Below are 16,579 nucleotides of genomic sequence, written 5' to 3'. Positions count from 1 at the left end.
ATGCTTTAAAATTACAGCATCGGGTACAATTTGATCCATGAAATATAACACTTTTTAACCATGTTTTAACCCCAAACTCCTAACTATTAGTATTTAATATTTTATAACAGTACCTAAATGTTGAAAAAGTATAAGGATTATGACATAACGTTATATTATCTGTTATACGTTATAACGCCCAATGCTAATGCTATTACCTATATAAAAATCATGGCCAACCGTCACCGTCCGTCATTATGACAAATTCAAAATTGACACCCTGCTTAGTTTAGCCGGCTGTCATTCTCAATAATTCCATCTTTTAATAGACCAGCCGAAATACATCCTACATATTTTTCGATTTGTTTATTTATCAAATATTGATAACAGTGTGAGATTTACTCACTTTCATATAGATTTATCTTTGATAACTGGAAACACAACGTTACTCGGTGTTTATCTTTACATTTATAATAAAACTATGAGGAAAGAAGACAGTGTTTGATGCCGCTACTATAAATAAACAACAAACAAGAACTTATTTTGTAAACACAGAGATGAAATTAAAAAAGGTTTGTATATATTTTTAATAATTCAGTATTACGTAATTTTACCCCGTTATGTATCGATTCAAAGCAATTTTTATTATAACTTTCGTGAGACCTACTAAATTAATTATTATGTACCTAATCGGCTTATTCTCATAACTGTTTGACGAGGAATTCTTGAGCATTCCGCGACACACGCAAAAGTATTTAATGTTGACAACTTGAAAATACCTTAGAAGAAATAAAAACTAACTTAAGGCTTTGAAATAATAATCCTCTCGAGTCCATTAGGTGTGGTGTCCAAAAGACTTTTAAGTTGTAAATATTATTATTTAGTTAATATGATTTATTTACTAATTAGTATAGTTTGTGATATCAGTAAAGTTTATATTGAACCGTTGAATATTGTATAAATTGCACTGTAATTAAGATGTGCATGTTTGTTTACAACAAGTTGGCTGGTGACAGGCGCCGTGGCAGTGGGTTGCGTCACCCCTCGGCTTCAACATGCTACTCTCTATGTTCAAAGATAATCTACCAGCTGTGGAAAAATATATGGAGGTAATATTTAAAGATATTTAAAAAATATAACTAGTTATTACTTGAAAGAACTTGGGCATGAGACATACATACTCGTATTATGCATGCTTTAGCCAATTACCTCTTTTTATGATTTAATCCGGTAAATGAGCAGAAGAATCACCTGATGTTAAGCAAGAAATTGGAAATTTAAGGGTTTTGGTTTTTACACCACTGTCCTACACTTAAAACTATTTTAAGAAGTAAAAAATCTATTGGCAACATAATAATTTTGATTCCAGGTAGCTAAAAGTTTGGAAAATGTACAGGGCTGTAATATGAAACGCAGGATATTTAGTTCACTAAGCAGTTCACATCCTTTAATAGACTTATCTGAATATCCAGATATTGAAAAGGCAGACTTTAAAAAAAACGAGAATGCTTTCACAATCTTTGTAAGTATTTATTTATTTATTAATAAAGCAAAATTAAAAAATATTGAAGTACATTAAATTCTAATCATTATTACCTGCTGGATGCAGGTCGCTTCCAAATAGCCTATCTGGAAGTCATTGTATGAGGCTTATGTTCAGCAGTGCATGTCTTACAGCTGATTTGATGATGATGATGAAGAGGAAGATAATAATAAGACTGCATACTTAGAAAGAGGCCTATGCCCTGTAGTGAGACAACCATGGCCGAAACAGACAAGGTTTCGTGCTCCCCAATACAAAATTAAGACACCCATGTAGGTTAGCCTTTGGATTGGCTTGGCATCGTACTTAACCCCAAACCCAGTGCTTACAACGGCACATATCGTGAGAAAGTTTCTGTTTCTGGCGCACTAACCACCAGTAGCATGGACCATACTCCCGCTACTAGCTGGCTCCTATTTTTAAATTATAACTATTGTGTGTGTTTTTGAAGTAGTATTAAAAATTTTAATTTTATATGATTTTCATTAAATTAATAATATATGGAATAATACTAATAAGATAGTTTTCTACTTATATCATTTCAGGTTAACAAATATGGACCTTTGCGATATCATGAGTTTTCCTCAAAAACTGAATTCATATTCACTAGTGTCTGTACATTTCAGGTAAGTTTTAAACATATAATTCGAATTCAATTTGTCTAATTTGGAACACTACTTATTTTTTTCGAGCATACGAGCATGACTGTAACTGTTGAAAATATTAGTTATTCAATTTCGTTAAATTATTTTTAAAAGGAAATAGTAGTAGTAATAACGCATTCTGGAATTGATTTTAGCAATTTGCTTCATATTACTGAGGCTTTCAAATCCATAATTCTTAAAACTCACCCCCTATTACATGGGATTTATAACACAAATGGTGTAAAATGATTCTACAGTGTACAATGATGGCATTACGTGCCATAAGGTGCCTCTTCGCCTACCCCTTTGGGGATGAAAGGCGTCACGTTGATGACATTGACAATCCTTAAGATTATAATTTTAATTACTATGTTATCGGCTTACTCACGTAATTATTTGACGAGGAACTCGACTAGTTTCAAGCCATGCTAGAGACTCATATTCATGAGCAGCATTCCGCGACACACGACGCGGCGATTGTCGCGTTGCTACTTACTTACAATTACGTGAGTAAGCCGATAACATAGTAATTAATTTAGTATGTCTCACGAAAGTTACAATAGGATTATAATTTTGTTTATATGTTTATATGATTATACAAAAATAAAATATATTATTGTTTCTTGTAATTTCAGAGCACCTGGCCATCGGAGCCTAACACTGGTTTCATGAAGTTATACAATTCATTTGAGTATACACAGGACGTGAACTATGAGGGTAGAGTAAGTTGTTTTATGATAATCACATAGAAATAAAATAGGAGAAACTGTTGTATTTTGCTTGCAAAGTATGTATGTATGTGTATGTGTGAAATGGAATCTTAGGACTAAAGAAACAGATTTCTTCAATCGATTGAGCTGTTGTATAAGCGAACATATTATTTTAAGTTGCTTTTTAGTAATGTTTCAAACCCCAGAACAATTCAAAGTCAAAGCCAAAATTATTATTTCAAAAATACCGTAGACACTTTTGAATGTCAATGCAAATAATATAATATCTAAAAATATCTTTTTGTTGGTCAGTCCTCTAATGAAGCTATTTACCTATTCCTCTAAAGAACTCATAATTTCCTTCCAGCTCTTAGAGTTGCCTCTCCGGACTGAAGGCTTCAAATTGGTGTTGGTGTTACCGAATGAGGGTACAATAGTGAAGACATTATTCTCAACATTGTCCGACCATGGCCTTGCTGCAGCTATCAACAGCATACAGCCCCTGTTTACTGGGAAGACAGAGCTCATGATGCCTATTAGCATTGATGTGACGTCTAGAATAGAACTTGATAATGTAAGTTTATTTATTTACTAGCTTTTTTTTGAGGGGGGAAATCATCCAATGACTCCTCCCGCCTAGGGTGAGGCGGGAGGGAGTGTCAGATTCTTACTGACTAAAAACCACCCGTTCCTTCTGCTTTGAGCCCCGGTAACCTTTTACGTTGTACGCAGCTCCGAAATTTATTTACTAGCTGGCCAGGCAAACTTCGTACCGCCTCCAAAATTTTTTTCTCACCTTTAAAATCTGCCCGTTGACCGTGACATTTGTTCCAAAATCGGAGACGATCGTGTGAAAATTATTATTTTTTTAACCTTTTTAAATGTAGATAAAAATAAGTCTTGTATTGGAATTCGTAATAAATTAAATAATATGTTTATGTTCTACTTTTCAGACAAAGCAGGGAGCACCGATTCAATACGGTACTATAGCTGTCTCAGACAAAGGCGCTCAAGTCAAGGTACTTACTTGTAAGTATTACATTTATTAATTAAAATATATCCAGGGCCGGACTTAACGAAGGGGCCTCTGGGCGGCTGGGTCCCAGATCGTGTAGAAAGTGCAAAGTAAAATTAGAATAACATAAGATTATTTACTTAGAGCCATGAAGTCACAGCTGCTCCTTAGTATAAATCGGTCTCAGAGTCCCCTTTCGGGGCCTCCAAGACGAAAGCCCCGGGCTAGTCAGGCGATACATGATGCACATTATTGTAACTAGATGTCTCATTGGTCTTAAATACTATAGTTACTCGAAAATTTAATTTCCAAATTGATCCCAGAATTCAATTTTATATATTTATGTAATAAGGCGGTATACAAGCAGATGGATCACTTAATGGTAAGCAATCGCCGCTGCCCATGGACACTTGAAACACCAGAGGCGTTACAAGTGCATTGCCGGCATTTTGGGGTTTAGGAATTTAAGGGTTGTTGGGGAATCGAGGATTGGGAAGATTGGGAAGGGGAGTAAATGGGACTCCGGTAACCTCAGTCACACGTCACAAGCTTTGTTTCTGTATGTTTGCAATATTTTTATTGCAGGTTTGTATTCACCTGCGAGCGCAGTATCAAGCAACGAGGCCGTGACGTCACTGCAACCCACCGAGGTGTGGCCGACGCCGCCATTTTATTTCGCAATAGTTTACAAAGACACACCCATATTCTACGGAGATTTTAATAAGCCTATATTACGCGCAACGCATGTAAAGCATAAGAAATGAATTGACGGAGAGTGGAAAAATGATTTGGAATCAGCTGTTATTAAGAATAGCATTCATTTTGCACAATCAGGCAATCAATGCGTTATCTTTGGAGTAAATAAGTGTTTATTTTTTTTATATTTGTTATACATATTTTTATAAAATGTACTTTGTTTGTACATATTTAAATTGGACTTGTAGAGTTTCTGGGTGGTCCCTGGAATTATAGGCGCAGCACAATATGTTATAATTTTATATGAATATATTTCGTTATTATATTTTGTTGATTTTTCTTATACATTGGATGAATTTTCTGATAACTCTGTTATAATGTGACGTCTCCTAAATATCTGTCAGTAGAAAATTCTTATAAAGTTTCTCCACCGCTCAAGGAAAGATTAAAATGTTCAATGTACCCCAGGTCGTTTTGAACATACCAATTCAAGTCTTGCTGCATCAAGCTTCCTACACGTTTCTTCCTGTACTAGGCCGTGTGTATTTATTCCATTATTAAAGGAGTGCCGAAGACAGTAACGTTTCGATCTCGTTAAACGTAAGACAAACTCGTAATAGCAAACAGTAATGCACTGCTAAAAAAATGCTTGGTTTCTTTAGATACCTAGTTCTTTAATTTTCTTATTTTACAATCTACAATACATATTTACCGCCTCATGTTAGTTGAGATTGAAATTCTCCAAATTGATGTCATCGTGGACATTTTCGGCGATTGGTTGCTTTTCCAAGTCCCGAGATCTTTGTTCCTTGAAAAGGCTTCTAAAATTCCTTTTACTGTCAAATGTGCGTCGGCCTTTCGTGTCTATGACGTCAGGTAATGAACGTAGTGGCGTCTCAAGTTTCGTAGCTTCTTCATCCTTCACATCTTCGTATAGTTCATCGTATCCTAACACAAGAGGTGGTAGCACCACCAGACTCGCTGTTCGATCTTTCGTTTCAATCTGAAAGCAAGTTTCGTTTAGCTGGCAATTTTTTACTATTAGGTACTGTAATGAAAATCTAAGTATCCGTAATCTGAGTAAGTAAGATTTTTTATTCAACTGTTTATAGGCTTCCTAGTTAAAATTAAAATCTTTTTAAGAAGTCTTATAGAAGCTAGTTGTCCCCGATATTTTGGTATCCGGGGTCGATGATTATAAAATTTTACTCTAAAATCAATAGCTAAAAATAATCTTATATGTATATAAAAAATAATTTCTATTCGTTAGTCTCGCTAAAACTCGAAAATAGCTGGACTGATTTATCTAATTTTGGTTTTGAATTATTTTTGGAAGTCCAGGGAAAGTTTAATAGGTGAGAAAAATAAATATTGAGGCGGTACCAAGTTTGTCGGGTCAGCAAGTAAGTATAGAATATTTTTACATACTTACCAAGGCTATGGAAACGACTAACACAACTAAAAACGTCAATAAAGACATGTTGCATAATCACTAAAACTATTTTACACTCTCAATTTTATCGCGAATCGTAACTTTTCAATTTATTTTGAGAATTCTATACATTATCCAGTTACCACACGTTTTATTTCCATCGTAAATAATACGTGAATAAGCAAATCTAGTGTGTAATCAATAAGTGAGTGTAACTGTCAAGCGTACCTAACATCTGTTACCCAATTAGGAACCAATCTGGTAACGGTCTGATTAAACCAAATATTGTGAAGCTGTGACTTGTTAAACTACAGTAGTAGTATTTTATAGGGTTAATAGTGAACATAGAGTACATACATACATATATCAATACATACAATACAAAGGTATTTGCTATTCCTTCATCGATACTTTAGTTATGCAAATAAGGACCGATACAGATTTTGACTGCTTACGCACATGGTAGACTGAAACCTACCCACCTATTTCTATAAATGGCCATTGCTGAACAAAGGTCTCTCACACTGAAAAGGTCTTGAGCATTAATCACCACACTTGCTCAATGCGGGGTGGTAATTTCAAGCTGAGGTTCCCTTACGATGTTTTACTTCAATGTCAGTGGTGTCAAAAAATGATGTGTGTATGGTGTAGTGTATACCCTATAGTTCTAAGTTCGCATATATCAATGTATCCTACTCGTGTATTTAAATATGAATCCTTATTAATAAAAGTCAGTATTCAATCAGCAGTCGAGTGTTTTACTCAATACAATCCTTACATGGCGACCCTGCCAGGATTGGTATTGAGGTGTCGTGTATCCATGCCGGCATACAACGTGGGTGGTACAGACTCTCATCCTAAGTGTACGTTGCGTTATTGAACTTTCAAAATCAATATAATAAAACCCAATAAACTTTAAAATGTGCAATTCTAATACTCCAAAACGTGAAGAAGTGATTATAAACCAGAATGGCATCGGAGCTACGAATGTGGCTAGTACCGAACAGCTACAGTATCATGTTTCTGCGATCAGCATGGTGATGATGATAATTCTGGGGTTATTGCTGATAGTGGCAGCCTATTTTTTGTACAAATGCTATAAGAACTGCCATCACCAGTGGATCAATGACCAAATCCTACGTCAATCTCTGAGGAACTCGACTTATCGGCGTAGTCGCAGGGAAACTGCAGAAAGAAAACGATGTCCAGCGTGCTCAAGCAGTCCCGGACAGGGGCGTCCACTTCATAAGGAAGATCTCGGTGCGTAACCCAAAGTTCGATACCAAGTGCGCGTTAAGTGAGTGTAAAGTGTGCGTAAAGTGAAATCCTAAAGCGTTGAACTATGTGTGGTAAATGGTTTATACTATACAACCCAATTATTAGTTATTATTACTTAGGCTAGTTGCTCCACTTTCCTTAAAAATGTCAAATAATGGTACTAGAGCTCAATGATATATACGAAAAGTTGAGAAAATTAAAAGAGAATTTGTTTAAGTTAAGTTTGGAAAGGAGGACACCAGAACGTCTGAAAGAAAAGTTGAATGAAGCAACTATTATATATAATGATTATTCTGTTTTACTTGTAAGCATTAGGAAGCAAATAGATGATAAGATATTTAGTGGCGAAAGTTTATTATTAGTTAAATCTCATTGCGATAAAATTGTAGAGTTATACGCCCAAATTCAAGAGTTTTGTAGTAAGTTGTATTTACCTATAACTAAAAGTAGTTGTGAGCAATTTGGTGAAACATCTAATCTTGAATCCAAAATGGAGTTTAATTTAAAGATAGCGTTGAGTTTGTTGCCAGTCATGAATAACGAGGAATTGACGACCCGTCAACTTATAGATGGTATCGAGTATTATAGCTCTACCTTAAAAACCGAACGGTGCAAATTAAGTTTAATCAACTTTGTCTTAAAAAGTCGTCTCTCTCAACAGGCAAAATTAAGCCTTAAGTCTGATTATCCATCTATTGATGCATTACTGACAGATATGCGTATGATTCTTTTACCTAAAAAGAGTGCAGTTGCCTTGCAAAATAAACTTCAAACTTCGCGACAAGATCAAAGGTCGATTAATGATTATGGTAAGGAGTTGACTGAGCTATTTATGGACTTGTCTATAGCGCAAGCCGAGGGCAAAACTGAAAACCTAAAGATTTTACAACCTTTAAATGAAAAACAAGCTATTAAACGTTTTGCCGACGGATTACGTAATAGACGGCTCAGTACGATAATAGCTGCACAAAAGTTTGAATCCTTAAAGGACGCGGTGCAAGCAGCTATAGACGAGGAGACCATTGCATTTCCGTCTCAGTCTGAAAATGTTTTAACTTTTAGGAAACGTAATAATTATTTTCAAGGACAGCATTATCGTGGAGCCAATCACCAACCTCGTCGCAACTTCGCGAATAACAACTTTAGTAGGTTTACCGGCCATCGTGGTGCGAGTTTCTACCGTGGCCGTGGCCGTGGACGTCCGTCCCAAAATTATACCCGAGGTCAGCCAAGGCAACATCGAGGTACGTACTATAATTCTTATAATAGATATAATAACACCAGAGGTCATCAAAAGAACAGTCAACGTTCTGATGCCAATATTCATGTTCTAAAAAACGATGAACCCTCAACAACTAATTCAACCGAGGAGCAGAACAAGTTTTTTCGTGAATAATGGGTTTGTATTTGCAAGTAACAGTAACTGTTACGTAGAATTGTACGTAGATAAATCAACATATTTATTTTTGATTGACACCGGTGCTACAATTAGCGCCATAAAATATAAACATGTTATTGAATTAAACATACCTATCCATAAAGAGAGCATTAAGATAAGCGGAATCGGCGGCACCGTAGAAGCAATCGGATATGTTTATTTAACCATGAGCAATTGTTATGATTTAGGAGGACAAACATTTAAGCAGAAGTTTTATGTTTTCAATTCTTTGCCGTGTATGGCACATGCTATTTTAGGACAAGATTTTCTAATGAAATTCAATGCTGTATTAGATTATGGCTGCAGAAGTTTAACATTAAATAATAATGATGCAAATGTAAGTTTGCCTTTAAAACTAAATAACACAAGAGGTTCTTATAATTTAACTTTGCCACCGAGGTCCGAATCAATTCATTACATACCTACTGATATTACTGAGGAGTGTCTTGTTTGTTCGTCAGAATTACGAACAGGAATATTTATTGCCAGCGTGTTAGTTAAACCCATAAATGGCGTGATACCTATTTTGATCCTAAATACAAACGAAACAGAGGCTCATATTGACACAATTGATCCCACATTACACAAAATTAGTGAATATCATTTGTGCACTTTTGAACAGTGTAGAAATATTAACGCAGATAGAGTTCGAAAATTGTTCAGCTTGTTAAGTTTAAAACATTTGAACGAGGAAGAGCAAATCACTATAGAAAATATTTGTGCGAAATTTTCCGACATATTTTTAATGCCCGGTGATAAGTTAACAACAACAAATATTTACAAACATAAAATTAGTTTACTACCTAACGCTCAACCAGTTTTTAGTAAGCCATATAGAATACCATACTCGCAAAAACCAGAAGTAAACAAGCAGATTAGTAACATGTTACGAGAAGGTATAATTGAACCATGTCAATCAGAATGGTCGAGTCCAATGTTACTGGTCCCTAAAAAGGCAGATAATACAGGTAATAAGAATTGGCGTTTAGTAATAGATTACAGGAAATTAAATAACTGCATACAAGAGGACAAATTCCCTCTCCCAAATATTACTGAAATTCTAGATTCGCTTTCTGGTTCTGTATACTTTACAACACTTGACCTTTCTAATGGATATTACCAATGTGACCTTGACTCCGACAGTCGAAAGTACACAGCATTTTGTTCGGGTCAGTTTAAAGTTTCCGAGAACGAAGGGAAAAGTACTGCTTCGTTATCTGGACAATACCAGATGACGAGAATGCCAATGGGCTTGAAAACGAGCCCTAATGCATTTTCAAAAATGATGACTATCGCAATGTCAGGATTAACATATGAGAAGTGTCTAGTATATCTAGATGATCTCATTATTTTTGGAAATTCATTAGAAAACCATAACAAAAACCTCATAGATGTTTTTACTAGATTGCGTCAGGTAAATTTGAAGTTGAATCCCCGTAAATGTAATTTCCTTAAAAAGGATATATTATATTTAGGACACGTTATAACAAGTGAAGGTGTTTTGCCCGATCCTGAGAAAATAAGTGCTTTAAGTAACTGGCCAATACCGAAAAATTTAGAAGAATTAATTAGGTTTATCGCGTTTGCCAACTATTACAGAAAATTTATCAAAAACTTTGCCAATATAGCTTATCCCTTAACAAAGCTAACAAAGAAAAATGCATTATTCATATGGGATCAAGAATGTCAAACTGCTTTTTCTACTTTAAAGTCTATAATTTCTAGCCCTCCCATACTTCAATACCCTAATTTTTCTAGTAATCATAAGTTCATTTTACAAACCGACGCTTCTAAATATTCATTAGGTGCAGTTTTATGCAATGACAACAGAAAACCGATAGCATTCGCGAGTAGAAATTTAAATAAGGCCGAGATTAATTATCCCACCGGAGAAAAAGAGCTGTTAGCAATAGTGTGGGCAGTAAAACATTTCCGTCCATATTTATATGGCCGTACATTTGTTATTGAAACCGATCATAAACCTCTTATTTATTTATTTGGCATGCGTGACCCATCTAGTCGCCTCTTAAAGTTCAGACTTCTACTGGAAGAGTACGATTTTATCGTAGAATATATAAAAGGATCGACAAATATTCCAGCAGATTCAATGTCACGATTACCTATCACATCAACTGACTTAAAAAATATGCATGAAAGTATAATCACGGTTATGACGCGTTCGCAATATAGGAAAGTGCAAGAGTCGCAACATTCTCCAAGTGCTATGGGTACTACTGACGATTGGCCTGCGCAACCAAGAGTCGTGGAGATTCATAGTAAATCGAGGATGTCTGTAGAACTTAAATTTATAGATAATGATAAGTTAAATAACCTACGTAGGTCAAATGACATAGACATGGAAAGCAAAGAGTTTTGTTATTCGTCATCAAAAATGACGTTATTCATAAATCCAGTTGCCCGATCACAATTGACGCCAGCCGCATTTGTGAGGGAACTAAAATGTTTTTGTGAAAAAATTAACGTGCACGAATTAATTTTTATAAGAAGTAAAATCTATGATGAATTTATAAAAAAAGTAGTGACAGAAATAAAGTCATATAAAAACTGGACCGGTCCGCGATTGTGTATATTAAACGACGTAAAAATAATTGAAAACAAGGATGACCAAAAAGTAATATTAAATGATTTTCATCTTCTACCAACAAGTGGCCATGCTGGTATAAGACGAATGTATAATAACATCAAAAAGTATTACTTTTGGTCAGGCCTTGAAAGAGATGTAAAAGAATTCATAAAAAAATGTGACAAGTGTCAAAGACAAAAACATACTTCTCATTACGTTAAAGAGCCGTTAATTGTTACAACAACAGCTAATTCAGCAATGGAAAAAATATTCTTGGACGTAGTAGGACCCTTAGATCGAGATGATTATAATTATCTTTATATTTTAACTATTCAATGTGAGCTGAGTAAATACGTAGAAGCTTACCCTATGAAAACAAAAAGTGCTGAGGAGGTAGCGAGAAATTTTGTTAACCATTTTATACTTAGATTTGGTATCCCCGCTAGAGTAGCTACTGATAGAGGTACTGAATTTTTGTCATCTGTTTTCAAAGAAACATGTAAACTTCTCAACATAACAACTTTAAACTCTACCGCATATCATCACGAAACAATAGGTTCTCTGGAAAACACTCATAAAAGTTTGGGTAATTATCTAAGAATTCAAACGGACAACCATCCAAATTCGTGGAGTACATGGTTGCCCTTTTGGTGCTTTGCCTATAATACCTCAGTTCACACCGCTACAAAATTTACGCCATTTGAGCTTATATTCGGAAAAAAATGCAATATACCATCCAATTTAACTAAAAACTCAGTAGATCCATTGTATAACTGTGATAATTATCCCTTGGAATTAAAATACAGATTGCAAACATCTCAAAAAGAAGCGTATGATAATCTATATGAAAGTAAATCGGCAAGAAAGCAAAAGCATGATCTAAAGTGTAATCCTATTACTTATAAACCAAATGATTTAGTACTTGTGAAAAACGAGACAGGAAACAAACTCCAGAGTATTTATGATGGACCATATTTGGTAATCAAAGATGTTTCACCAAATGTTGAAATATTGAAAGATAAGGGAAAAACTGATTTAGTTCATAAGAATAGGACTAAGTTGTATTATTCATAATATTTTATACCCTTTATTTTTTTTTGTGTTTATTGTGTGTGTGTATTCACATAGGAACATTTTATTTTGTTAGTTATACTTATCTTGTAATCGTATTCATATTAACCTTATACTCTTACGTAGGTAGGTACTTTATACTTTTGTATGACTTAATTAACATTAATAAACTAATATGTAAAAAAAAAAAAAAAAAAAAATGTTTTGTATGTTAATCATAAAAATAAAATAATACTAACATAATATTTTATTTTATCCCTCCGGGGAAGGTGTAGTGTATACCCTATAGTTCTAAGTTCGCATATATCAATGTATCCTACTCGTGTATTTAAATACGAATCCTTATTAATAAAAGTCAGTATTCAATCAGCAGTCGAGTGTTTTACTCAATACAATCCTTACAATTTCATGAAGATATGTATGTAGGTAAGATGAAAGATAATCTACCCAAAGCTTTAAACTTCATCGGGTGCAAACTGGTCGTCCTCAACTTGAGCTGAAGCTACGACGTCCACTTCAGCTTGAGGTAGAGGAGCTTGCACGCGAGTTAGTTCAGCTCCAGCTTCGCGAAGTAACTCCAGTAGAGTGGCCAAAGAACTGGCTAGCTGTAGATATAAAATTGATCATTATTGACCTGAAAATAGGTGTTATTGGTGGTTCCCGAGATCAGGCCTCAAGAGATGATAAGATAGAAAAAAAAGAACCTGAGCATCTGGCCTCTCCTCTCTCTGCAGTAGTTCAGCAGTGACTTCAGCTTCCTGTACAGCTTCAGTCAGTCTTCCAGCTCTGGCGTGTCTGCCAGCGATATTGAGACGAATGAGAGGATCGTCATTCGCCAGTGCCATCGCCCTGGAGTACGCTGCATCAGCCCGACTGTCTCCTAGACGTTCTAGGGCTATGCCTATTAGCAGTACCTGTGATGATTACATAATCAGTTTTGTCATGAGTTTTTCCATCAGAAATAACCTTAAAGCGCATTTAACTGTTTAAAAACCCTTTGGAAAGATTTCCTTACCGTATATGGTTGAAAAGGCTGCAACGCTGCGGCTGTGGCAAGCCTGCAGAAAGCTGAAGCTGGTCTCTTACATACAAGGAGTGCTACTCCGAGGTCATGCGCGGCACGGGCGCTCAACGGTGCTGCCCATGAAGCACGTTGCAGGCAAGTCAGGGCCTATAAAGAAAACATTTTAATCTACATCTAAGATACATAGATCAATTTTCTATAAACGAATATTCTATCAATACGTATCGTTTTCAGTTACGTAAATTCGAAAATGTATTAATAACTGTCGTGTACTTACAGCAATATACTTCTTTTTGGCCAACAAAGCCATTCCGAGATTGGCATGAGCGGCGACGCACGTGGGGTGAGCAGTTAAAGCACCTTTCAGTCTCGCTAGGGCAGCATCAACATCTTTGTGCTGTAGCATCATGGCTGCCAAAGCCAGGGCTGCAGCATGCTGAGTGGGCTGCTGAGCCAAAGCTGCACCCAGCAACTGGAAGGCGCGTCGAGGATCACCAGCTCGGAGACGTAAAGCACCAGCGGCTGCCAACGTATCCGCACCACATGCGTGCATACTGTAATTTGTGTCAATGTTAAAATTTACAGACATTGTCATTATTTTAGTCGAAAGTCGTCTCATATCGCGACCAAAGTATAGTATGCTAGCTACTTTCTGCTCTGTTGGGCCCCTTTTGATTGTAGCGTGATGTATAGCCTACACCAAAAGAATTTATCAAATCGGACCAGTAGCTCCGGATATTAGCGCGTTCAAACAAACAAACTAGCTCTAGAATATAGATGGTGCAACTAACGTTAAAGCTTGGTCGTATGCTGTCAACGCGCCGGGTATATCATCACAAGCTAGAAGTATCTTCGCTAGCAGCGAGGCCGCTCTCTCCCCACCTCCCGCTTGCACCGCCGATCGTGCCCACTCCACCCCTCTTCCTAGCTCGCCCAAGTTCCACGAACATTCCGCTGAAATGAAAATGGCAATAAGTATCTAAGGACAAACTAATTAAGCTTTTTAATTCGTTAGCACAAAAACTAAAATCTTTCTCACTCTACCCAGTCATGGGCCCCTAATTGGTTTGCCACCTGGGCCCATCAGTCCGAGTGCAGCCCTGTGTTTTGTAATTTACCTAATGCGCAATAAATATCGGGATCAGGATGTTTCGTCAGCTTGTCAGCTTCTAAATAGGCTTCGTGTGATAACTGGAAGCGATGCTGCCGTGATCTGTAATTTTACACAAAATATTAAACGTTAAATAAATAGGCAGTACAAACGGAGTACCTAAATATTAAGTAGAAATATTGTGAATATAGTTGAAGCAATCGAAACAATGTAACCATGAATTGTATTGTGAATCTGATTGGAAAAGAGTAACCTATGGAGTTTCTTGCTCGTTCTTCTCCATAGGAATCTACACTTTGGAACGAGCAAATAGCTTCACTAGAGGAATATTATTATATTTGCTTTGACGTTCAAAAGTGCCTTCCTGGTCTAATTGAAATAAATAATTTTGACTTTGACTTTGACTTTGACTTTGACTTTGACTTTGTGATTATAGGTAATATTGATGTGTAACAACGAAATGACAAACCGAAATTAAGAAAATACACAGTCAACCTTAAACGATTGGTAAAAATGGACAAGATAATAGTAAATAGGTATGAATAGGTACATAACTTCACGTCCTAGGTAATAGGTATGAATTAATTACCTACAGTAAGTCTTAAATAGGTACTCACAAACATTTGGCGACTTGTTTCAAAGGTTCTGGGTCTTGAGGTTGGAGTCTAATACAACTGTGATATCTTTCCAGAGCTTCTTGCAATCTTCCAGCGTCTGCCAAAACAGCACCCTGTGTAAAAACGCTCATTTTATTTGAGAAGATGAAAAAGAATTGAAATAGATACCTAAAAAATACCAAAATTTTGCCTTAGAAGCGTTACAAGTGCGTTGCCGGATTTTTGTGGATCAGAAATTTAAGGGTTATTGGGGAATCTGGGATTGGGAAGGGGGCTAATTGGGCCTCCGGTAACCTCACTTACACAACGCAAGCGTTGTTTCACGACAGTTTTCTATGAGGCCATGGTATTAGTCCAGGTGATTGTATGTTTCATGCACTTATTAAGTCAATAACTAATACCTTCCGCCTAAGTTTATAGGTAATACAGCCGCACAGGTCTGCATAGGTTGTGATAAAGGTCTATCTACAGGTTCAAGTAGGACCCTGACCTTCTGATAGCATTGTTTAATCTTATACGTAAATGACTTATAGGTTCACTTTTATTTGATTACCTTTATATAATGAGCATATCTGTGTTTATTATCGTGTTTTTTCTGCAGATCATCAGCGAGGTCAAGGCACAATGAGTGCTCTCCTCTGACGTAGCGCGCGTGGAGTAACCAGTTGAGGGATCCAGTATTGAAACCTAGGGACGATAGACTATTTTTAGGAAAGTTTCATCAAATAAGTATTTCTTGTTCTTTAACAAATTATGTTCGTGATCTAGTTTGTACTAAAAGGTTAATTCTCCACCTTATGTATTATGCCTAGATGGTAGGTAATAATAGCTAGTGAAAAGCTAATTGGCGATCTATCTAGGTACCAACTTTTTATTAGTTTTTAGCATTTGCTCTTGCAGTGCATGACCCATTATGGTGGACGAATTTATTATGTCTGTTCTAGGCGTTCCGGTGGTTTGAAGCTCACTTTGGTAAATGATTATTGGATGAATTAGGTAGACGGTGCAGAAATAACAATAAAATTACCATCAGAACTATTTTCTATGGAGAATTTTCTTCGTTTTATTCCAGTGTTGTTTGTTTGTACCATTACCGCCATGGTTGCTGTGGCAATAGAAGTACATCTACCTACAATACATAAGTACGGATTCGTGCTATTTCTTTACAATCATCGATACTTATTACTTATTCCATGTATACAAATAAATACCTATGGAGATTTTGAATGCTTACGCAGATGGTACAATGAATACTTAGAACTACCTATTTCTGTAACTTGGGATAAATGTTTAGAGAGGTCCGAAAGTATTATATCGTCTCTTCCAAATTAATAATGTCAATAAAATTAATATTGTTACCGTTACCTAGTTACTATAAAACAATATTTATGGAGGACTCATAATTTATTACGAACCAAATTACTATTTTTTTCAATC

The 16,579-nt window shown here is 35.9% G+C and overlaps 2 protein-coding genes across 3 annotated transcripts; one reads left to right on the top strand and one right to left on the bottom strand.

Annotated features, from left to right (window-relative positions):
- Positions 1-89: 89 nt before the first annotated feature.
- Positions 90-4,912, top strand: LOC118266534 (uncharacterized). Of its 2 annotated transcripts, none has more exons than XM_035580011.2 (8): positions 90-551; positions 996-1,088; positions 1,349-1,501; positions 2,068-2,148; positions 2,802-2,888; positions 3,244-3,450; positions 3,830-3,905; positions 4,477-4,912. In XM_035580011.2, the coding sequence occupies exons 1-8, from the start codon at positions 537-539 to the stop codon at positions 4,653-4,655; spliced, it is 891 nt and encodes a 296-aa protein (XP_035435904.1). In that variant the 5' UTR covers positions 90-536; the 3' UTR covers positions 4,656-4,912. The 2 variants fall into 2 exon arrangements, with proteins under 2 accessions (XP_035435904.1, XP_035435905.1); XM_035580012.2 differs by having other exon boundaries at positions 982-1,088.
- A 328-nt stretch (positions 4,913-5,240) lies between these two features.
- Positions 5,241-16,276, bottom strand: LOC118266531 (Bardet-Biedl syndrome 4 protein homolog). Its single transcript, XM_035580008.2, has 10 exons — positions 16,170-16,276; positions 15,696-15,829; positions 15,143-15,255; positions 14,533-14,627; positions 14,206-14,368; positions 13,692-13,968; positions 13,406-13,561; positions 13,095-13,304; positions 12,838-12,995; positions 5,241-5,590 (listed from the first exon to the last, which is right to left on the bottom strand). The coding sequence occupies exons 1-9, from the start codon at positions 16,240-16,242 to the stop codon at positions 12,846-12,848; spliced, it is 1,371 nt and encodes a 456-aa protein (XP_035435901.2). The 5' UTR covers positions 16,243-16,276; the 3' UTR covers positions 5,241-5,590; positions 12,838-12,845.
- Positions 16,277-16,579: the final 303 nt, after the last annotated feature.

This window comes from Spodoptera frugiperda, chromosome 7 (genome assembly GCF_023101765.2).
Source record: "Spodoptera frugiperda isolate SF20-4 chromosome 7, AGI-APGP_CSIRO_Sfru_2.0, whole genome shotgun sequence".
NCBI classification, from domain to species: Eukaryota; Metazoa; Arthropoda; class Insecta; order Lepidoptera; family Noctuidae; genus Spodoptera; species Spodoptera frugiperda.
The sequence above is the reverse complement of the archived record's forward strand: the minus strand, read 5'-3'. Positions and strand labels throughout refer to the sequence as shown.

Bases quoted from the DNA above. Each gene is read 5' to 3' on its own strand.
- LOC118266534 (XM_035580011.2), top strand. The intron at 1,089-1,348 runs GTAATATTTAAA...TTTTGATTCCAG, and splicing joins CTGTGGAAAAATATATGGAG to GTAGCTAAAAGTTTGGAAAA. The intron at 1,502-2,067 runs GTAAGTATTTAT...ATATCATTTCAG, and splicing joins AGAATGCTTTCACAATCTTT to GTTAACAAATATGGACCTTT.
- LOC118266531 (XM_035580008.2), bottom strand. From the start codon at position 16,242: ATGGCGGTAATGGTACAAACAAACAACACTGGAATAAAACGAAGAAAA. The intron at 15,256-15,695 runs GTAATCAAATAA...GTTTTTACACAG, and splicing joins GATATGCTCATTATATAAAG to GGTGCTGTTTTGGCAGACGC. The intron at 13,305-13,405 runs GTAAGGAAATCT...TAATCATCACAG, and splicing joins AGCCTTTTCAACCATATACG to GTACTGCTAATAGGCATAGC.